This window comes from Phoenix dactylifera, unplaced genomic scaffold, assembly GCF_009389715.1.
Source record: "Phoenix dactylifera cultivar Barhee BC4 unplaced genomic scaffold, palm_55x_up_171113_PBpolish2nd_filt_p 000089F, whole genome shotgun sequence".
NCBI lineage: Eukaryota > Viridiplantae > Streptophyta > Magnoliopsida > Arecales > Arecaceae > Phoenix > Phoenix dactylifera.
This window is the reverse complement of record NW_024067678.1, coordinates 1,312,767-1,337,599: the sequence shown is the minus strand read 5'-3', so window position 1 is coordinate 1,337,599 and position 24,833 is coordinate 1,312,767. Positions and strand designations below refer to the sequence as shown.

At 42.4% G+C, this 24,833-nt stretch overlaps 1 protein-coding gene across 1 annotated transcript; it reads right to left on the bottom strand.

The window, feature by feature from the left end:
• Window positions 1-37: 37 nt before the first annotated feature.
• Window positions 38-21,384, bottom strand: LOC103713535 (protein trichome birefringence-like 13). The gene is given in 9 exon segments (XM_039116385.1): window positions 38-614; window positions 616-633; window positions 635-742; window positions 3,247-3,390; window positions 4,042-4,100; window positions 4,103-4,161; window positions 19,742-19,882; window positions 20,465-20,642; window positions 20,839-21,384. Coding segments are annotated over 9 exon segments (1,203 nt in total). The 5' UTR covers window positions 21,248-21,384; the 3' UTR covers window positions 38-527.
• Window positions 21,385-24,833: the final 3,449 nt, after the last annotated feature.

Sequence of the window (24,833 nt, the reverse complement as noted above, 5' to 3'; positions counted from 1 at the left end):
TATGCATTTAAATGTCAAAAGAGAATATGAATAGAAATTGTAGGAAAAAGATTGGAAAGAATTTTATAACATGCATGAAGCCCCTTAGGCATGACTAGCCGAAAAAGATAGGACAAACGAGCCCAAACAATTGGGAGCCCTGATTGTTATGTTTAGTTGCCTCAAGTTATAATTACACTGTTGAGAAGAACTCCTTTCTCAAAACTTTTGCTCGCACCTTAACCTAAGCATTCAGTGCAGTACATTCACTGTAAAGTTAATCAAATGATGGAGGATAGTTCTGTAAGGAAGTTATCATGACACAGAACGAGATTGCAATTTGAGCAATAAGATAGGAAGCTTGGTTGTCTTCAAGGATTTCTGCATGAAGTGGTCCTCAAGAAAATTCTGGAAGTACACTTGAATTCATTCCTTCAGCATCCTGATGAGACAATAGCCGCCAATTTGTGAGCAACATTTAAAGCATCCATGAACCGTGGTGAAACAAAAAAAATGACTACAATCACTTCGCATGTCCTCCATATGTGCTACAAGTAGAATCGATTCCAGTTATCTGTCAATCCAGGCAAACACGCAGTGCAGCAATCCTCATGCTTTGTTCCGCCTGTGGTTGAAAGGATGAGCATCTGCTCTGGAATTCACTCATATGTGTAACGTCCAGTATGTGAAAGCTTGACCTTTTAGGGCCTTTGTACAGTGGCTGATTTATGAGGCGTGCCTCCACATTTAGTCCCATTGTTCTCTACAATGAAAAAAGAAGATTTTTCGACCTGGCATGAAAAATATATCTCACAATTGTTAATTCTACAAACCTAACTTCATAGAATAACAAGTTATCATGGAGCATTAAATTTTAATCCAATATGTAATAATGGGGCCCCTTCATCTCTCATCAATTGCAGGGTATCTACCATGTAGGCAAGGTTTTTAGATATCAATGGATAGTGGGGGTTGCTGGGTAACTACAATGTAAGCAAGGTTTTAAATATCAGTGGATAGCGGAATATCTCGCCATTCCAAATGTCAGGATGGGGCACCATCCTAAGTGTCAAGACAGGACAATTCGGGAAATGGTCAGGATGGACAAGATATCCACCATATCAGGTGTCAAAATACAGGATGTCCTATTCCACAGAACAACTGGGATGGCCCTGTCCTACGGCATTTAAAAAACTTGCATGTAAGTGCCTATCATTTTCTCTACATTAAGATCGGAGATTGAAACTTCAAACAAAACTTATAAGAAGGAATAAATAATATTAGGCAGATGAGGATATTAGAGAAAAAGACTTAACACCAAGAAAGAAGAAAGACATGCCAGAGAATCATGTTTATCACTTCATCTCCAAAACACTCCAAGACCATGCACTATTAAGACAATGCTGTTGAAGGAATTGTTTTAATCATTTCCCATGGGAATATATTACTACGTGTACCAGCCATCAAATCATCGTTAAACTAGAATAATCTTTTAACTTATAGCAGTCTCACAAGAACTAAAATGTCTCTCTTCCAGCTTCAAAAGATTAGGACTTAATCAAGGATGGCATGACTATGTGTGGAAGAAGTGGATAAATAGGTGGTTTGCCCCGCTGGGCAGAGATATCAGCATTTTGGCCAAGCCTGGTGGTGCAGTTGGGTCTGCACATATAAATGGTAGGAAATGACTTGACATTAGGACCCAAAATGGTTCCACATCCCAGGCATACTCTTTAAGTGCCTCAGTTTGTCAGTATGTCCATATGACCCCTTTTCACAAGTCACATCTTCTAACAATTTCACTTTCTAATACTTTCACCCACTATACCATTTTCTTCATTTACTGAGATTACAATATCTGTAATGTTTGAAGGAGAGGTGCTCAATTACTATCCCAGCCAAACAGAACTATAATGCCACAAAAAGATAGGCAAATTTAAACAACTCATAATGATCGATACTGGACCATATTCTCAACCCTAGACTTTGCTGCCGTGGCTTTATTTATATGTGCATGTACGGAAAGTGGTCATTCTAATATCAAAAATCAATGTCCACGATCTTAAACCATGCTGCGCATAAAAGCTCCTACTCCACGTGATATCCCTGGGCATTGGTTTTGGACCCAAAAGCCATGCAGCTGTCAGAAAGGATGGACCCATACCCATGAACCATGTCAATGTTATTCACAACTCTGAAACAATATGAAGTGAAAGCAAAGAAGCATTCAGGTTCTGCTTGACCATCTGAAGCCAACTGATCATTCTTTTTGCTGCACATGAAATTGTACTCTCCCACAGGGCAATGTGCCAATGTTGCTTCCAACTTTTTAGGGGAGAGGTATTGGGACGTCGGAGTTATCCCATGATGGAGGCCTTGATACATGGAGAGATGAGGTGAATATCACTTCCTTATGAAATTCCCCAGTTCTGCTTACAAGATAATTACAACAAACTAGCATATAAGTGAAAAACTTGGCCTATCTGGGCTATCTCCTAACTTATGTTACCCTGAGCCATCCTTGCTTAAAGAACAGTGGGGCGTCAGCGACTCCAAAAGAACTATTCCCACATAATATTTTCTAGCTCATGGATGGGACAATCAAAGATCACTTGCGTCTGTCATCAAAGCGGAGTTAAATTTATTAATGAACAAACTCTAACTTCTTCAAGAAAATTAATGCATATTAAATTATAATACTGTAAGTTTTAATGGTGTAAATGTTAGTGAAAAAGCATGACATGAACAAAGGGGATGTTGTGCACTGGGGCTGCCCCAGTGATCACACACCTCTGCTTCGCAACTAGAAATTCTAGCGGTCCATTCTTGGATGGTCACCCCCGGAAAGTCTGGACTTGGGTAATTATAGTACGGGTGGTCTCCCTCCTTTTATCAAGAAAAAAAAAAAAGAGAAAAAGAAAGAAGATGTTCCATAGAATTACGAGCAAAATAGAACAATGAAGTCGACTTGACCATTTTCATGATAGAAAATATTACAAGTGTTACTAACTATTAATAATAGTGGGTTAATGCCCACTTTCAGAATACCCTAATAGTATGAACAAGAAGCCAACAGCCTAGCACCAATTCGCATTTAAATAGCATTGCATTAAATGGACGTGATAGATATTATCTTTTAACAAAAAAAAATTGAAATGCATATAGGAAATTTGCAAACAAATTTACTAACCAAATGCCATTGCAAGCGCATATAGATATATATATATATATAATGGATCTAATTGACAAAAGTGTCAGATCTCATACAATAGAATATACCTGTCTGGGCAACAGTGGTTGTATTCGTCGACATGAACCACCTTTATTCCAATCACCACCCTCAAAATGCCTTGGAGATTGAGTACGGAAGAACTTTACTGCATCAATACCATTCTTTCCACATTATAATTTCTGTTCCAAAATACAGACGTTCAAAAATTTCATAGAAGTGGGCAGGCAGAAGAAAGGGAAAAGAAGGAAAGAGAAGAGTTACTGGTGCATGCTTGTGCACACATAAAGCACAATAATGTGCAACAGATCCTTAGAACACATCAGCAGACAATTTATAGACCTCCATTGAAAAGCCATCATGTAAGATTCCATTTTAATGAAGCAATGAAGTGATCATCTCCCATTTTCAAAGTCTCCATTTATGATCATTTGAAAAAATCTAAGAATCAAAAAAGTCAAAAAGTCGGGATAACTCACTTGAAAGAAATTTCCAACATGATGTCCTCTCACTTGCAAGATGTATTAGATTTAATATAGCATATGCTCATGCAAGCATTGTTTTGCACTCAAATGCAAAGTTTTTATTCAACGATTTTGATTAACTAACATCCCCCCCTCCCCCCGCGCTCCCAAAACAATAACACCAGCATACAGGCACATGCATATATCACGTCTCCTTTGAAAAATGACAAGAGGTAGGAATTTTTTTCCTTTATGCCTTAGAAGGATATCAAGCACTGCCCACTAAAATTGGCATGCGTAAATTGAATTACCAATCAACTTATGAAGCATTAATATTTCTACAAACTAAAAAAGGATCAGTAGTCATACCATATGTTTCAAAGCCATATCCAAGCCAATCTCTGGATATACAGGAGGCAATACTGGCAACCCTTCTCAAAGAAAAGCATCGGTGACTGAACAGGATCAAATTTTGAAGGAGCCAACCACCTAAAAGTATATCAAACAAAACGAAACATTAAGAACAACAAAAATGAACGAACAATCTATCTTATAACCTTATTGAACCAATAGTAATGAACTAGAAACTATTAGAATGAACCTAAAGATGCTAATTGGAAGTAGAATTTACAATAATCAAACATTTGCAATCTGATGGACAACCAACCAAAAATAATGGGAGAACCTTGTTAAAGAAAATCATTAAGGAAAAAACAACAAAGATATCTTGAGGCCTACCCAAAGAGACATGCAAAATAAAATTGAAAAATAAGAACAAACTCAGGCTCTCTGGAAACATGATTTCAAGCAATGTATGCCGAACCGGCCCGTACCGGCCGGTACGGGCCGGTACAAAACCGGTCCGGCCAGCTATCGGTACGTCGGAGCCGTTGAAACCGGTACAGGCCGGTTCCTTGCCGGAGACGAAGAAGACGAGGAGAAAAAGAGAGAGCGCGGGAAGAGAGGGGAGGAAGCCCACCTTCGGCCGCCATCGGAGAGCCGCGGAGGGGCGTCGGAGGCCGGTGGGGGGCGGCGGAGGAGGCCGCGGCCGCGTTTTTTAATTTGGGGATTTTAAGTGAAATCGGCAAATCGGGTTTGCCGTTTGCCGACTTCACTTAAAATTCCCAATTAAAAAACGCGGCCCGCGGCCTCCGCAGCGCCCCCGCGGGTTCCCCCGTCCCCCGCCGGGCTCCGCCGCCCCCCACCGGCCTCCGACGCCCCTCCGCGGCTCTCCGATGGCGGCCGAAGGTGGGCTCCCTCCCTCTCTTTCCCGCGCTCTCTCTGGTTCTCTTCTTCTTCCCCGGTTCCGGCGGGAAAGAGCTTCCCGGTTCGTACCGCCCGGAGCACTGGTACGAACCGGCCCGTACCGGTTCGGTAGGCAACCGGTACGCCTACCGGACCCAGTACGGCGGACCTTGATTTCAAGCAATACACCTCAAGTTAGAGAAATCACATATCTAGAAAAGAAAAAATAATATCTAGCTTTCTTTAGCATAGAATTTCTATCATGGAAAAATGAGGATTAGGGAAAAAGTCAAATTTCCAATTTACTAGTTTATCATCAACTTGAATATTTTCATGGACCAAAAGAATGAACTAATTTCTTTGATTCTCTATACCATATGCCAAAAGACCCCAGAAGATATGAAACTAATAGTGATCGCATTCATCAAGCATCCTTCCACTGATTGTAGTCAACTACTCGGCAGCTTTCTATATTTGTGTTTATTCAAATCCTTAATCTAGCCTCAAATCAATGGAGCAACCATGAAAATGCGAAAAGACAAACAAATTGGCAAAGGTTTGCTCACAGATCCACCAGGAGTCCACAAACCAATATTAGCAAGATTCGTTCGTAGCGGTTTGGTATTGTACCGTATGCAGTCTCGTAGCCGACCGATACTCAGTACGCCCTCTATTTCGTACCGTACCGCATTACTGATATTGGTAATAGAATCGGTACTAATACAGGATCCCGTAACCAAAATGGCGAATCTTGAATATTAGCATATTGAGGGAGGATTTAGCAAAGCTGCTCAACTTAATCCATATCAAAGTTAGAGAAACAAAAAGGTTAAGTATCCTGCACAACTCGGACATCTATGATAAATTGATAAATTCCTAGACCCTGGATTCTTTCTCTTTGTCCAAATTTCAGAAATATCAATAAAAGGGAACACATTCCTCAGAAATGTGCCTGAGAAGAATGTAATCTAAAGTCACTCAAAGAAAGATATCAAACAACAATATCCAGCTCATTTGAAGAATTAAAGATGAATTAGATATTCCATTGGGCAGCCAAAGCTACTATAAATGATAATCAACAAGGAAATATCAGATAAGAAAAATAATTTTTGCCATAGTATTGATGTATCTCAAATCAATTCAGATTACCGTTGAAGCACACAACACACATCTAATGGTCTCCAAGCTGTTCACCAAATACAAATTTCCTTCTGACCAAAATTAAAAATAGACTTATAACATAATCCTTGTTAAGTATAACCCTTTAGAGAACCTCCCAAACCTATAGAACAGGATAAATATCCTCAAACTCACCAAGATATTAATGACGCAAGACTGAAGGAGGAGGAGAGAGAAGAAGAGAAAAAAGAAGAGGGAAGAAAAGAGAGGAAGAAGGAGAAAAGAATTCAAAGAGAGAGGAGCAACTTAATATTCTTAAATCTCAATAATACAAAACTTGTCTTCTCAATTACATATCAGTGGGTATTATAGACCCCAAAAATCATAATAAAAGTCCCGTATGAAATAAAATATTAAAGTCCTAACAAAACTCTAGTCCTAAGAAAAATAGATGACCCAATAAAATAAAATTCTCTAATTTTCAAATAAAATAAATTTCTAATTCTTATATTTGCGCCTAACAATACACCTAGGATCTCCAATAGGATGGTCCTCCATCATACTCCCCTAGTTGGAAAAAACTTGACTCCAGCAAGTTTGACCGCAAAGTACCACTCGAAAAGCTCTAGATCCAAAGCGCGAAATGTGTCCTCTATAATCCAAGAAGCATCAGATGAAGAGTGGCCTTTCATTGGACAAGATAACAATAGAAACCGCCATAAGAAGAAGTAACAATCTCATTATCCAAAACAGCTTCAATCTTATTGTGAGACACGGGCTGAAGTCGGCAGCCCTCGCCGACTTCAGGCCCCGATTCATTGGGGAAGGAGCCGGAACAGAGGATCGCTAGTGGGCGATCCTCTCCGGCTCCTCCGGAAGGGCAAACAAGGCAAGGGCGCCGCGGGACCTCCCGCGGCGCCCCTCCTAGTCCATCCACGGCCGATTCACGGCCGTGGATCTCGCTTGGACCGCCGCGATTTTCGCGGCGGAGAACGGTTGCGATGGGGCTATAAAGGCCCCATCTACTCTTCCCTAGGGCCACCACCGAACCCCCTCCTCTTCTCCTTCTCCTCTCCCTCTCCTCCCTTGTTCTTACCTCCCAAGCGGTCGGCGTGCCGCCCGATCACACCACACCCACCATCCGAGCCTCCCCTGTTTCGAGACCTCCTTCCTCTTCGGAAAGCACCGCCGCCGCCGCCGACCGCTTGACACCGGGATTCGAGCTTCCCTTGCTAGACCCACCACCTCCGTCGACCGCCGGTGAGCATCCCTCCTCCTTGCCTTCGTTCCCATGCCAAATAACATGATGCTTTCTTTCCCTGTTTTCGGCCCCAAACCGAGATCTCCCGGTTGCTCCTTCACACCGGTCGCCGCAGCGGCCGCCGGCCACCACTGCGGTCGGCTGGCCGTCGACCGGGCCGTCAGCCTCCGGCCCACCCAGGCCGGCCACCCCCGCCGGCCCTCCCTCTCTCCTCCGTCTCTCCTTCTCCCCCTATTCGTGGGGGGGGTTTGGGGAAGGAGGAGGCCCATCACGGGCCAAACTGGGCCGTTGGGCCCAGTCCCCTGCAGGCCGAACTTGGGCCCAGTCCCTGCAGGCCCCAACTTCGCCAGTCCCCTGCAGGCCCAACTTCGGCCCAGTCCAGTCCGGTTGGGCCCAGTGGGCAGTATCCTTGGTGGGCCCCCAACTTGGGCCCCAGTTCAGACCCAAGCCCGGAACCCGAACCCGGATCCGAACCCGGAACCCGAAAACCCGAACCCATTGGGCCAGTGCCCAATATGGGCCTATCGGGCCATGCCCATTATGGGCTAACTATGGCCCTGTTGGGCCCGTGTCCAATAATATTATTTTTGAATTTTTTTTGCTTATTCTGACATTAACAAAGAATTAATTAAACTTTAAACAGGTGACCTGATCCGTCTACCTGAAGTAGGAATCAAGCGAGAAGAGGTAAGTGACTTAATACTTCAAGTGTGATTTTCAAATAAATATATTAAATTCTGAAATATGTTTTGTATTTAGTAAAATGGGTCTGGCATTTCATTTGAAAATTTTGCTCTGAAATCCGTAAACTATGACTGAAAAATTTATGAAATATGTTTTATATATATATATTCTCAGCATGGCTATGATCTGTTCTGTTCTGCTCTGGCCCCGCCAATGGGGATTATACGTTGGACCTGTCGACTTGTATTCTGTGAGGAACCGGTTTCGACATCGCGCCACCGGTGATTAGAATAGTGGTTTCTGGACACCGTTTCCACCGGTGACTAATAATAGTGGTTTCTGGCACTCTGTGCAACCCATGCCGCTGGGTTACGTGGCCGTAGCCTATCATGTTGAGATTATGATATCAGAGTTTTATAAAAACAAAAATGATATTATTTGTGATTTGTTTCAAACATTATCCTGTATTTTGATCTGATATGCTCTGACCCCACTCTGGGGTATTTTGTTGCTTACTGGGCTAGTGTAGCTCATTACTCTGTATTCTCCATTTTTCAGATCCAGAGGCTTGATCGCACGGGATTGGGAGTGCGTTAGAGATTTCGATGATTCTTCAGTTATTGGCATTTTAGTTAGTTTAGTTTGGATATTTGAATTATGTTGGCATATGTTATTTTGGAATTTTGTTAAGACTGCTTTTGAATGATTTTAAGTATTTTGTCAATTTTAAGCATCTGCTATTAATCCTTAAATAAAGTCTTGAACATCTGTATTTGCTTTGATGTAATCCGATGCCTTGCACGTCTACGCGGCCCGCCGTGCGGGCGTGCGGCGTCTGCCGCGCCTCGGGCTCGGGGCGTGACAGATTTGGTGGTATCAGAGCTCAGGTTTAAGATCACTAGGGATTGTAACTGAAACAATTATATTGAGCCTAAGTTTTAGGATTCGTAGGATCCGTCAGAAAGGTTGAGAGATGGGTAGGAACCAGAATAAGGGGATAATGTTTATTTATTTTATTAACTATTTCGTATTATTCTGTTTGGATGATTTTATAATATCTATATATTTTTACTGAATCAGAATGCCGCCTCGTCGTGTCCGTAGCCTGAATCGGATGGTCAGGGGCCCTCGGGGAAGAGCCCCTACTAACCAAGCGGGCGAGGCACCGCATAACTCAGGGACCCAGGGTCAATCAACTCCAGAAGCTGCCGCCGGAAATCAAACTCGGGTGCTCGAACTGATCGAGGAGGTCGTCGGGTTAGTACGCCAACAGAGGCAACAACCTCAGCAACCAGTCCAGCAGGATGTTGCTCCTCCTGAGCAAAGAAGGAGTATAGCAGAATTCAAGAGAATGGCACCTTCGGCTTTTAAAGGCACCACTAGTCCTCAAGAGGCCGAAACCTGGATAAATGAAATGGAGAAAGCCTTCAGGGCAATGGAGTGCACCGATGAAGAGAAGGTCAGATTTGCCACCTATATGCTTCAGGACCGAGCTCATCATTGGTGGATGTCTGTGGAGCGCACATTGGCACCCGAGCATGAGGCGCTTACCTGGCAGAGATTCCGCACAGCATTCTACTCCAAGTATTTTCCCTCCAGTCGCCTGAGGGAGCTAGAGAGGGAATTTCTCAATCTGAATCAAGGAACTATGACTGTGGATGAGTATGAGGCAGAGTTTGACAGGCTATCTCGGTTTGCTCCCACCCTCGTCATGGATGCAGAGTCTCGGATGAGGAGATTTGAAGAAGGATTGAAGCCTCACTTACGTCGGAGTTTGGCCGCAATAAACTCCACAAACTATGATGATCTGGTAGACAGGGCTAAGAATCTGGAAATTGTCTGGAAAGAAACCTATGATGCCAAAGATAAGAAACAAAAGAAGAGAAGCAGAGATTATGATGCTCGCAGTGGACAGAATTCTAGCAAAACTGCAAAATCACATAACCAATCTTGGCAATCAGGGAAGCAAGGATCTGATGGAAAGACTATTCAGCAAGAGAAGCAGAAGTGTGATGCATGTGGTGGTATGCATAAGACTGAACACTGTAGACGATTATCTGGTGCCTGTTTTAGATGCGGCCAGCAGGGTCATAAAGTAGCTGAGTGTCCTCAACAGGACCTTCGATCAGTTCAGAGGCCTCAAACTTCAAGAAACCAGCAAGTGCAAGCTTCTCCTGCTCCGGCTCAGTCAGCTCAGCCTTCTTCTCCTAAGCAGCAGAAAGGGGGGAGACTGCGCACACAGGGTCGTATTTATGCACTGACTCAGCAGGATGCTCAGGCATCCAACACGGTGGTGTCAGGTACATTGCCAGTTGCTTCTGTTTATGCTCATACACTATTTGATTCTGGTGCTACGCATTCCTTTGTGTCATCTACATTTGTGCAAAAACATGACCTGCCTTGTGTGCAATTAGAGTATGATCTGCATGTTAGCACTCCTGCAGGGAGTGGGATGATTGGTAATCAGGTCTGCAAGACTTGTCCAATTCGGATTGTAGGTAGAGACTTGCCTGCTGATTTAATAGTTATAGATATGCATGACTTTGACATAATCCTCGGTATGGACTGGTTAGCATCACAATTAGCCACCATTAATTGCCATGAGAAACGGGGTAAACTTTCAGATCCCCGGAGATACCGAATTCAGCTTCGTGGGGAGTGGTGCTTATACCTCCCCTCGAGTTGTCTCCGCTATGCAAATTAAGCGGCTGCTTAGAAAGGGGAGTATGGCGTATATTGCCACAGTGGTTGACACCAGACAATCAGATCAAAGATTGGAAGATATTCGAGTAGTGAATGAATACCCTGATGTCTTTCCGGAAGACCTTCCTGGCTTGCCACCAGATAGAGAAATTGAATTTGCAATTGATTTAATTCCTAGTACCACACCAATCTCTAAGACCCCCTATAGAATGGCTCCAGCTGAAATGAAAGAATTAAAGGAGCAGTTGCAGGATCTTCTTGATAAGGGTTTCATCAGACCTAGTGTTTCACCTTGGGGAGCTCCAGTCTTATTTGTAAAGAAGAAAGATGGTAGTATGAGATTATGTATTGATTATCGAGAGATAAATAAAGCAACAATAAAGAACAAGTATCCTCTACCAAGAATTGATGACTTATTTGATCAGTTAAAGGGTGCTCAGATATTCTCTAAAATTGATCTTCGTTCTGGGTACCATCAATTAAAGATAAGGGCTGAAGATGTGCCTAAAACTGCTTTTCGTACTCGCTATGGGCACTATGAATTTTTGGTTATGCCTTTTGGACTGACAAATGCCCCTGCAGCTTTTATGGATCTGATGAACAGGGTGTTCAGACCCTTTCTGGACAAATTTGTAGTAGTCTTTATTGATGATATCTTGATCTATTCTGGGAGCCAGGCCGAGCATGAGCAACATTTGAGGTTAGTACTGGAAACCCTAAGACAAGAGCAGTTGTATGGTAAGTTGAAGAAAAGTGAATTCTGGCTAGACAGTGTGATGTTCCTAGGGCATGTAATATCTAAAGAGGGTATCTATGTGGATCCAAAGAAGATCGAGGCAGTGGTCAACTGGAGCAGACCCAATAGTGTTACTGAGATTCGCAGCTTCTTGGGCCTAGCAGGATATTATAGACGATTTGTTGAGAATTTTTCCTCTATTGCTGCATCTTTGACTCGACTAACTCGTAAAGGAGTTAAGTTTGAGTGGTCAGATAAATGTGAACAGAGCTTCCAGGAGCTTAAGCAACGTTTGGTGTCCGCTCCCATCCTTACCCTTCCTTCTAGTGGCGAAGGTTATACCATCTACAGTGATGCCTCAAAGAAAGGATTGGGTTGTGTACTGATGCAGAATGATAAGGTTATTGCATATGCTTCCCGACAATTAAAGTCATATGAGGAGAACTACCCCGTTCATGATCTGGAACTTGCTGCTGTTGTGTTTGCATTAAAAATTTGGAGACATTATTTATATGGTGAATCTTGTAAGGTGTACACTGATCACAAAAGTTTGAAATACCTTTTTACCCAGAAGGAACTAAACATGAGACAGAGAAGATGGTTAGAGTTACTGAAGGATTATGATTTGTCTATTCATTACCATCCGGGAAAAGCTAATGTGGTAGCAGATGCACTGAGCAGAAAATCCACTGGTAGTATTGCTGCCTTACTCACCTCTCAGAGGAAAATTCTGGAAGATCTGAGGAGAGCAGAAATTGAGGTATGTTGGCATGACTCCGATGCACAATTGGCAAACTTACGTGTCCAACCTACCTTGATAGAGAAGATCAGGATTGCTCAAGCAGATGACCCTCAGTTGCAAAAGCTTAGAAGTGATATTGAATCAGGTTCTCAATCAGAATTCAGACTTCATGAGGATGGATCATTGAGATACAGGAACAGAATGTGTATTCCAAATGACTCCGATTTAAAGAATGAAATTATGAAGGAAGCTCATAATACTGGATATACAGTGCATCCTGGGGGTACTAAGATGTATAAGGATTTGAAAGGTACATTTTGGTGGAATAATATGAAGAGAGAAATTGCACAATTTGTGGCTCGGTGTTTGACATGTCAGCAAGTTAAAGCAGAGCATCAAAGACCGGCAGGGTTGTTGCAGCCCCTACCACTTCCTGAATGGAAGTGGGAACACATCACTATGGACTTCGTCTCCGGGTTGCCTCGCACTCTTAAAGGTTATGATGCTATATGGGTGATTGTGGACAGATTGACAAAGTCGGCACACTTTTTGGCATTCAAAGTAGGAATGACCTTGGAAAAGTTTGCAGAGCTCTACATTGAACAAATAGTGAGGTTGCATGGAGTACCCGTATCCATTGTTTCCGATAGGGACTCGCGGTTTGTATCTCACTTTTGGAGTAGTTTGCATAAAGCCTTGGGGACCACTCTGAGCTTCAGCACAGCTTTCCACCCTCAGACTGATGGCCAATCAGAAAGAACCATTCAAACCTTGGAAGATATGCTAAGAGCTTGTGTAATGGATATGAAAGGTTCTTGGGACCGTCACTTGCCTTTGGTTGAGTTTGCATATAATAACAGTTACCAGGCAAGTATTCAAATGGCACCTTATGAGGCTCTATATGGAAGAAAGTGTAGATCACCTATCTGTTGGGATGATGTTGGTGAAAGAAAAATTATGGGCCCCGAGATTGTGCAACAAACAGTAGAGAAGATCCAGCTGATCAGGGAACGCCTTCGGATAGCTCAGAGCAGACAGAAAAGTTATGCAGATAATAGAAGAAGGAAATTGGAATTTCAGGTCGGAGATCATGTGTTTCTGAAAGTGTCTCCTACTAAAGGGGTGATGCGATTTGGAATACGCGGAAAACTTAGTCCACGCTATGTCGGCCCCTTTGAGATTCTGGAAAGAGTAGGAGCAGTGGCTTACAAATTGGCACTCCCACCGTCACTGTCTGGAGTTCACAATGTTTTTCATGTTTCCATGCTAAGAAAGTATATTCCAGATATGAGCCATGTGGTAGAAGTGGCTCCCTTGCAGCTTAGAGAAGATTTGACATATCCTGAGCAGCCTGCACGTGTGGTTGATAGAAGAGAGCAAGTGTTGAGGAGGCGCACGATTCCTTATGTTAAGATCCAGTGGAGCCATCACTCAGAACGAGAGGCCACGTGGGAGTTGGAGGACGAGATGAAGGAAAAATATCCGGACCTTTTTGCAAGCTAAGGTATGTTAAATTTCGAGGACGAAATTTTTTTTAGGGGGGAAGAATGTGAGACACGGGGCTGAAGTCGGCAGCCCTCGCCGACTTCAGCCCCGATTCATTTGGGGAAGGAGCCGGAACAGAGGATCGCGTGGGCGATCCTCTCCGGCTCCTCCGGAAGGGCAAACAAGGCAAGGGCGCCGCGAGAGTCCCGCGGCGCCCCTCCTAGTCCATCCACGGCCGATTCACGGCCGTGGATCTCGCTTGACCGCCGCGATTTTCGCGGCGGAGAACGGTTGCGATGGGGCTATAAAGCCCCATCTACTTCTTCCCTAGGGCACCACCGAACCCCCTCCTCTTCTCCTTCTCCTCTCCCTCTCCTCCCTCTGTTCTTACCTCCCAAGCGGCCGGCGTGCCGCCCGATCAACCACCACCACCATCCGAGCCTCCCCTGTTTCGAGACCTCCTTCCTCTTCGGAAAGCACCGCCGCCGCCGCCGCCGCTTGACACCGGATCGAGCTTCCCTTGGCTGAGACCCACCACCTCCGTCGACCGCCGGTGAGCATCCCTCCTCCTTGCCTTCGTTCCCATGCCAAATAACATGATGCTTTCTTTCCCTGTTTCGGCCCCAAACCGAGATCTTCCCGGTTGCTCCTTCACACCGGTCGCCGCAGCGGCCGCCGGCCACCACTGCGGTCGGCTGGCCGTCGACCGGGCGTCAGCCTCCGGCCACCCAGGCCGGCCACCCCGCCGGCCCTCCCTCTCTCCTCCGTCTCTCCTTCTCCCCCTATTCGTGGGGGGGGTTTGGGGAAGGAGGAGGCCCATCACGGGCCAAACTGGGCCGTTGGGCCCAGTCCCCTGCAGGCCGAACTTGGGCCCAGTCCCCTGCAGGCCCAACTTCGGCCCAGTCCCCTGCAGGCCCAACTTCGGCCCAGTCCAGTCCGGTTGGGCCCAGTGGGGCAGTATCCTTGTGGGCCCAACTTGGGCCCAGTTCAGACCCAAGCCCGGAACCCGAACCCGGATCCGAAACCCGGAACCCGAAACCCGAACCCATTGGGCCGTGCCCAATATGGGCCTATCGGGCCATGCCCATTATGGGCTAACTATGGGCCCTGTTGGGCCGTGTCCAATAATATTATTTTTGAATTTTTTTTTGCTTAATTCTGACATTAACAAAGAATTAATTAAACTTTAACAGGTGAACCTGATCCGTCTACCTGAAGTAGGAATCAAGCGAGAAGAGGTAAGTGACTTAATACTTCAAGTGTGATTTTCAAATAAATATATTAAATTCTGAAATATGTTTTGTATTTAGTAAAATGGGTCTGGCATTTCATTTGAAAATTTTGCTCTGAAATCCGTAAACTATGACTGAAAAATTTATGAAATCTGTTTTTATATATATATTCTCAGCATGGCTATGATCTGTTCTGTTCTGCTCTGGCCCCGCCAATGGGGATTATACGTTGGACCTGTCGACTTGTATTCTGTGAGGAACCGGTTTCGACATCGCGCCACCGGTGATTAGAATAGTGGTTTCTGGACACCGTTTCCACCGGTGACTAATAATAGTGGTTTCTGGCACTCTGTGCAACCCATGCCGCTGGGTTACGTGGCCGTAGCCTATCATGTTGAGATTATGATATCAGAGTTTTATAAAAATAAAAATGATATTATTTGTGATTTGTTTCAAACATTATCCTGTATTTTGATCTGATATGCTCTGACCCCACTCTGGAGTATTTTGTTGCTTACTGGGCTAGTGTAGCTCATTACTCTGTATTCTCCATTTTTCAGATCCAGAGGCTTGATCGCACGGGATTGGGGAGTGCGTTAGAGATTTCGATGATTCTTCAGTTATTGGCATTTTAGTTAGTTTAGTTTGGATATTTGAATTATGTTGGCATATGTTATTTTGGAATTTTGTAAGACTGCTTTTGAATGATTTTAAGTATTTTGTCAATTTTAAGCATCTGCTATTAATCCTTAAATAAAGTCTTGAACATCTGTATTTGCTTTGATGTAATCCGATGCCTTGCACGTCTACGCGGCCCGCCGTGCGGGCGTGCGGCGTCTGCCGCGCCTCGGGCTCGGGGCGTGACACTTATCTTACTATGAAGGAAAATATGGTGTCTTAGAAACTGAAGTACCTTTCGGATCACTAGATAGCCAAGCAAGAGGCTCAAAGGTATCTCAGTAAGGTAATAAATCCTCAACATTGAAAATAGGACTAATATTCATTTGATCAGGTAAATCAAGTAGAATGCATTAGATCCAAGTTTTCTAATAATGGGGATTGGACCAATAGCTCGGACATGTAATTTCTTGAAAGAATTTTTAGACAATCGCTCTGAACGAATGTGAACCAATATTATCCCCTATATTAAACTCCTTAGCCCTACAATGCACATCAATAGCAAGTTTATAATCCGCGTTACTCAATTTTGTGCCTAATCTCTATATACAAATCATGCATATGTTGGGCAAAATTTTCAGCGAGTTCGGAAACACGGGTATCAGATGGCAAAAAAAAAAGATCAATAGGACTACAGGGTTGATATCCATAAGACACTCAGATGGGCTGTTACCATAGACCTATAAACATAGTTATTATAAGAAAATTCGATAGCAGGTAAAACACACCTAACGACATCACAATAGTGGTCAACTACCTCTGAATCATCCTTAAACTCTTTGTCATCTTCAAAATATTCCATGGGATCTACTACTTGGTCCTCACCCTCTTATGGATCATCAAACTCTTGTTCTAAAGCTAAAGCTCGTTGAGGACAATTTGTAGTTATGTGACCCCTATAATGACAATGATGACACTGCACTACTAAAATGAGGATCACAGATGGAACCACTAGGACGAGTCACAGACTAAGGTTCCTTATTCCTAGCAGTACTATATGTAGAAGCTATCTAGGAAACAACCCTAGACTGACCTTTCTATAGCAATGTCATTTTGATAAGCCTCCACTAAAGAATCAGGCACATATAGTTCTACTTTCCTCTTAATATCTTCCCTAAGCCTATTGATAAATCTCATAATTGTATGGAATGGATCTTCCTATATCCTGGTCCTAAGCATAAGCTCGTCAAATCTCTTCATGTATTTGAACAAAGTTGAGGTTTGCCTATGGTACAAAAGCTGATCAAACAAACGATTCCTATAATAAGAAGTAGGCACTTCTCCATTAACTTCTATCTCCTGACTACCCATTGGGTGATAAGCACTTCACCTAGACATTGAAGATTTTGCTAGACACCTTGCCAATATTTCTTAGGAGCTCCTACTAACTTCATCTTAGCAAAACGAACTCTCTCTCTCTCTATCTGTTATATAATACCAATCAACGTAATCCTCAAACTCATTCAACCAATCTAATAAGATGTCACGATCTAATTTACCATTATAAGATCGCACAACTTCCTTAACCAACCTAGTAATGACAATAGTGTCCTCCTACTCGTATCTATGAGGTGGAGGAGAATGGTTATCAACCTATCATGATATCTAACATTTTTGATCAACTAGTCTATGACGGACTTCACTTGGACAATCATGAACTAGCTTCCTATGGTCTTGTCTACACCAATGCCTAGGAATATGGTGCTCCTCTATAAACTCATCCTCCTCATGCCCATCCTCATGCGCCTAGGCTCCATATTATAATAAGAATTCCTACGTAAAACTCCAACATGTCTAGAAACATAACTATCACACTCCGAACACGTCTCCTGGGTCGACCACGTGACACGGCCACATCAACCCTAAAGCGATGCTCTAGAAATCATGCAAGTCCTACGATGAACAATTTTCAATAATTTCATAAATTTAAATCAACAGTTAATACCCAACTAATCCAACGAAGTAAATCCACTATGATCAAATAACCAACTTGTTCAATTACAAAATTTTTAACTATTCATTGGTATCAGAAAATAAACTAACTAATAACTCCGATGCTCAAACTCAATGTCCAACCGATCAACAATTGCAACACCAATATAAATAAAACAAATTAAAGATAAAGATAATCAGATAAACAATATCGGTTGAAATAAATACCATAACATTATTCAGAAAGCTCATTCAAAATAATATATATATATATATATATATGTATATATGTCATGATGGTGTAGAAGTGGAAGGAATGGGATTTGTGATAGTTTGGTCCATAATAGATGGATGGTTACTCTATTTATTTCTGGTCATAGAGTGATGCACTCGAGTGTAGGGCAATGAAAGTATACAGAGATAGACTAAAAAATTTAATAAATAATTAAGATTCCTAAACTACTATGATGCACACACGTAAACTAATAAGTCTAATGCATATGATATGCCAAAGTCCAAAAACTAGAATAGGTACAAATAAGAGTTTGATGCAAGAATATTGGTTTTTTTTTTTTTTTTTGGGGGGGGGGGGGGGGGGGGAGTGTTGAAGATAGGGATAAGGTTAAACTTGGACTAAAGCAATTTACTGATTACCTAAACAAATAGATATCAATCAAACTTTCAAAAGAAAAGATGTTACCCCGCTAAGAGCACTTTAAACCACTACTTCACCTTCTAGCAAAAAAAAAACTCACTATAGAGGCAGAATCAGCAAAAATAGACAAAAAATAAAATCAGCATGTCCAAATTAGCTAGGGCTGGTTCCTAATGCTGACGTGGCACAAGCCGATGACGTTGGTGGGCTGCATGTCTATGCTTATATGTCAATGGTTGCTGAAAGGATGATCATGCTACTAACTAGATGGTGACGTGGCAAAAGTAATGATGTGGCAAAAAAAATTAATTGGGTTGGCAAGTCAGATGTGAATCAAACCTAGATCCACAGAGTACTTACCGAGTCTGGATCCTTAAGGATCTAAACCGAAATCTACTAAGGCTTCTTCTAGGTCAGATCTTGCAGATCGAATTTGATGGGTTTGAACCCGAATCCACAAGTTAGGTTTCTTCCTCGCGAGCTTCGTTTTGAAGCCCTAGCGCAAGCGGCGAAGGGCCTTGGCTAGAATGCTGCGGACTCGATCCAACTGGCGAGGGAGGTCGAGGTCGATGGCGAAGGCCGACAGCGGCAGCAATATGAGGACAGCATCGACGAGAGGGGTGGATCAAGACAGAGGCCACGAGCAAGGTTAACTGATGGTGGGAAGTATCCTTAAGGCTAATCTTGTCTGGCAGGGTGGAGTAGGAGATCCAACGACTAAGGTAAAGGAGTCGAAGCAAAGAGATGGGTTTCAAAAATCGGGGAGTCCAATGAGAGAGCCGGCGACAAGAACTCCGCCGCCAGAGGGCAGAGTCGAGCCTGAGGAACAGGAGCAGCCGAAAGCGAAAGATCGATGCTTCAGATGGGCACAATGATTGCAGATGGATGAACAGGGATTTGGATGATTTCTTTTTTTTTCTTCCTTGGTGATGGTGTGGTGGACAAGCACAGGTCTTGAGGTGACACTGATGGAGCAATGATGATGCTACAATAGCGGTAGTGGATCAAGGTTGGCTCTGATACCAAACTGACGCAGGATGGAAGGAGGATAGAGAAGAAGAAGAAGAAGAAAAAGAGGGGGCAAGAAAAGAGAGGAAGAATCAGAGGAAGAAGGCAACTCAATATTCTCAAATCTCAATAATGCAAAATTTGTCTTCTCAATTACATATCAGTGTGTATTATAGACCCAAAATCTTAATAAAAGTCCGTATAGAAATAAAATATTAAAGTCCTCACAAAACTCTAGTCCTAATAAAGATAGAATTCTCGATAAAAATAAAATTCTCTAATTTTTAAATAAAATAAAATTTTCTAATTTCTTTATTTACGCCTAACAATAATGCGCCCATATCTCTTACAGGACGGTCCTCCATCAACTAATGAGTATAAATGGTCTTCATCAACAATAAATATCTGCTGATTTTTGGAGTGAAATTCCAGAAACTATACATTGGTTTAATCTCACAGTCATTTTACAGTTACATCCTTTAGGCATTTTAGCAAACTCTTCCACCAACTTCTCAAGAGGTCACATGCAAAATGTATGCTTAAAGGCAAGAAGAGGAACAAGAAAAATGAAAAGATAAATGATGATTACCAGTGTCCTGTGTTAAAGATGAGAATGTCATGGAAGCGAGGTGCCTCTGCCCATGTCTGATCTGGAACATCGACGTCCACTCTATAACCTTGTTTGTATCCAAGAGATTCTAATGCACTTGAATTGTAGCTGGCTGACCACCTGTACAGAATGAGATGGTAGATTTATCACATTGATAACAAGGAAGCAACAAAGCAAAATTGGAATTCTTTCTTTTTAATTCAGCATTAATATGAAAGAGAAATAAAGTAACCCTTGTTGTGAATGTAGCCAGAACGTTCTACAATGCCAAGCTTCAATAGTCTAGGTCTGTTAAAATGGTTGTGTTTATTAACATATAAAGATATATGATAGTGATACCAAAGCTGCACAGGCCAAAAATACAACTCTAACTCAATCTCCCTCCTCCTACCTCAAAACAAATACAATAAACAAATTGGGCGGGGGGGGGAGGGGGAGGACTAAATAAAGACAAGCAAAAATCAAATAAATCAAAAATTTCCCATCTGCGTTTGAAATCATATGTCAAATTGATTCCTTTGACCAAGCTCCAAGCTACTCCACCCATAGAATATAAATTTCCAAGACAATGCAAATACAGACATGAGAATGAGATCTGAACCAAAAGGAATGTAAACTGAAAGTAGCATGCACTCCATTTCAACAGTACAGTACTCATAAACTCGAGAACGCTATATGAATTGCCGAATGAGCATTGCTTACCTACCATAGCGTACCAAGAGATTGGTCCGATGGTAAGCCACCGTAAGGTTGTACGCAAGAAAAGTGAAACCACGGTCGGCCCCTGCCGGCCGCCACTTCTTCACTTCACTGCTCGCTCCTCTCAGCATGCAAACCAGTGACACAAACATATTCCTATTCAAAGAATCCCCCACAAATCCTGCACTAAAATTCAAAGTTATGTTAGCAAATTCGAAGAAAAGAGAAAAAAGATTCAAACTTTCAACGAAAGAATAGAATGGAAAGCAAAAGAATGATCAAAATTCGCCTATGCTGCATCATAATCATACCAAGAAAAACTAGAATAAAAACTTAATCTTTAGCATAAAAAAGGAAACGGAGTGATCACGAATTGCCTATGCTGATGTTCCTGTAGCGTTCGAGGAAGCGAAGGGGATCGATGCGAGGGAGATCGCAGCTGGACGGCTTCCATCGCCAGCGGAGCAGATCGGGGCCGTTGGATTTGTGGTTGGCGATGCAATTCCAGCCCTTGAAGATCTCCTTGCAGGTCTTGTCGTAGCGAGGGGCGAAGGAGTCCGGGTCCCAGACCCAGGCGCCGTCGTAGTAGTTGCAGGGCGCGCGCCACAACCGCTCTGAGGGGTCGCGGAGGCGGTCGAGGAAGCGGGGAGAGGAGCGGGAGGGCTGGCGGACGACGGAGGACCTGAAGGAGAAGAGGAAGAAGAGCGAGGTGAGGCAGACGAGGGCGGCGAGGCACGAGAGGGTGGTGGTGGAGAGATGCCTTCGCGCGGGGTCTCTCGCCGCCATGGACGGTGGCCAGAGGGAGGGATCCGAAGAATTAGCGCAGCGCTGCCACCGTAAAGCGGAGGTCTGAGCTTATTTCTGGGCCGGACGACTGACCGCTCGTTTCCGCGTTTCCCTTGGACAACATTTTTGAAAATCATATGATAGCATAAAGTTCGTAAAGTGATATAATGACCAAGGTATCCTTAACATCACTTGCTGAGTTGCCGGTGGGGTGCAACTTCTGGGTGCACTTATGGGTGCCAAGATGCTCTGAAACATGTGAGGTATCACATGACCTCAGATGATTCCTTTCCGACAAGCATTGTTTCTGCATCCAAAAAATCATAAATCAAATTGATAGGAGAAGGGAGGTGTGGGAGAGGGAGAAGGGAGAGGAAAACCATTGAGGCATATCAAATTCTTTTACTTCCTTGTCCTCTCGGCCTATTGATTTCTGCCATTATGGAACAAGGTCGCCTTTGAGGATCTTATGAACCGTTGGAAACCCTAGTCAGTATTTAGTTAGATGTACGATGTATGTTGCCATTTTTCTCTTTTTGTACTTATTGTCCAATTTTTGACTTAAATTTCTAGTCTCAATTTAGTGTTCCAGAAAAATGAAAGATGTGATTACTTCTATTAGTATGATCCGTCTTCAAATACAAAAGATGAGGAACAAGATCTTGCAAATAGAACAAGAAGCTCGATGCTTAGCTTTCAAGCTACAAAAGAAGGATCAAATGAGCGGTGTTTCGTATGCTGATGTTTTGGGTTGTTATACCTAGTTATTTTATGATATCTCAATTTTGAATTTATTAAGGATCCCAAGTTAAATATTTGGGGTTTGTGCAGTTTTCTAGGTTGGATGTTTTTGGGTTTGTCCTATTTGGGATGTTTTGCTCTTAGGGCTATTTTAACTTGTTTTGTAATCTCTAAGCTATTTGTGTAACAATAATGATATTTTTTGCCTTAAATACATAGCTTTACCCAACCTACTAAGATCAATTTTTGCATTAGATGCATTGCACAGGTTTTTGATCCCTAGTATCTTCCAAATACCTTGCACATTTTGAAGCTGAAATGTATAATTGAATATTCGATAAAAATACCATTAAACTTTTATGTTGTTCCAGTTACATCCCTTATACTTTTCTATCTGTTCCACTGACAGCCCCTCTACTTTTCTTAAGTTTCAGTTATACCCCTTCTACTTTTAAGATTTTGTAAATACACCCCCTTTAATTTGAAAATGATAAATAGAGGTATCTTAGCATATGCAAACACAGGTATATATCTATATGATTGCACAAGGATACCTACTACATCATTCATTAATACCTAACAATTCTGAACGGAAACATAAAAGAAGAATCAAAATACAGTTAAACACTTGACAAATCATTCACTAATACATGCTATTTCGCAAGCAATACAAAACAAAAGAAACAAATCAGAATCGAAACACAAGTAATACATAATTAAAAGAGAAGAATCATTATATTAGCACATAAATGTCAAAAATAGAGTCAAAATAGATTATACCACAATATCTAATAATGTATCACAATGTTTCACAAGTACACTAAAAATATCACAATAAGCACCAAAAGTATCACAATAAACACCAAAGGCGATACACCAAAAGTATCACAATATACACTAAAAGTATCATACCAAAAGTATCTCAATGTACACCAATCCTAACTAAATATAGGCTGAACCAAAAATATGCTGAAAATAGATGCAGAACATCATGGCTATGAGAGTGCTTTTGCATGTTGTAAGGAGGGTGCTTGCCGTGATGAGGTAGGCTGGGAGGCTGCGGTCTCGAGGAGGCAAGAAGGGAAGCTACATGTTGTAAGAAGGCGGGTTGAACGGCTGCAAGCTATGAGAAGGTAGGCTGAGAGGCTAATGACTGGAGGAGGCAGGCTGGAAGCTTCCATCTTTCTTCTTTGATGGTCTCCCAATATGCTGAATCTAGAAAATAAACAGAAGACAAAACATAAATATACATGAGATAATAGTGGCTGAGGATGAAACATAAATATATAATATTGATCATCTCTCCCTTTTGCTGCACCCTTGGCGGCTGGCTTGATTGGATCTGATACCCTAATTTTCTTCTCTGTCTTCTCTTTCCTATGTCTTTTGCAAGTCCTAGAATTATAGCCCCATTAAAGGCAGTCGTCGCATCTTAGAGAGGTATTATTTCTTGTGATTCTAGCAGAATCTTTTGGCTCATTCTCTCTTTTTTTTCTTGCCTTTTTGGGTCTTCCTGGAGAAGCCCTTAGGGGAGTGGGATGCCGTGTGGTTGAGTGATGAAACATAAGTACATAATACGAATTATCTCCCCCTTTTGCTGCACCCTTAGCTGCTGGCTTGATTGGATCTGATGCCCTACTTTTTCTTCTTTGTCTTGTCCTTCCTAGGCCTTTTGCAAGTCCTAGAATTATAGCCCCATTGAAGGCAGTTGTCGCATCTCAGAAAGGTATTATATCTTGTGATTCTAGCAGAATCCTTTGACTCATTCTCTTATTTTCTTCTTGCCTTTTTGGGTCTTTCTGGAGAAGCCCTTAGGAGAGTGGGGTGTCGTGTCCTTAACCAAGACTACATGCTAGGGACTAGTTGAATGATATGCTCATAAGCCCTAGCAAATATATTGCTGCTATGCTAAGCACTGACAAAGTACTCTGCCTCCTTGCTAATGAACATAATTGCTACCAGAGCATGGCAGTATGGGAAGCTTGATAGATCCTATCTTCTACATCCGCAGGCACCTCCCCCAAGTCTACGACATATCGCTGATTAAGATGTTCAACTTTAAATTTCTACACTTCTCTCCATATACAATGGCAATCCATAACCTATAACTTAGCTCTCTCTAGCTTTTGTATCCTAGTGCATGGAGGACCTGCAATTTTATCTTAGCCTTTTCTTTTATCTCGGAATAGTTGCATTAACAATCTTCTTATAGTCTCCAACAAGGTAATTGTAGGCTTGTCTTGAGCATTAATTATATACTTGTTGAAGGATTTGTACATATTATTTAGCATCATATCAGACTTGCATCTTGGGTTGAATGCATGCCTTGACCACAATTTAAATGGTTGTTGTGTGAGCCACTGCCATGCCTTTGCATCTAATTGCTGAATCTCCTACATGGCAGCTTTAAAGTCATATAATATGGTTGCTCTAGCATATTTCCAAAGTGCATTTTTAAAACTATTACCCTTGAACCCTACACTTTTAAAATTTGCATGCAAGTACCGCACATAAAATCTATGATTGGCACTAGAAACAACAATCTAAAATATTTTAACTAGACCCTACACAAGTGAACAAGTTAGTATAAAGTTAGTACTGAAAACTAAATGTACGAAACAATAAATACTTTCTATCTAATGGACATAAAGGTCCATCCATATTCCTCCATGGGCCCAATGTCTCCTGATAGGCATATAAGAAACTAACTCCAACTATCTTTCATCTCTACCTAGGCCACACCCTATGAAATGGGAAACATATTGTCATTACCATCCTTCCCCATTGCTGCTAGTAGCTATCCACCAAAGGATCCCTTTAGGTGGCATCCATCAAGTTCAATAAT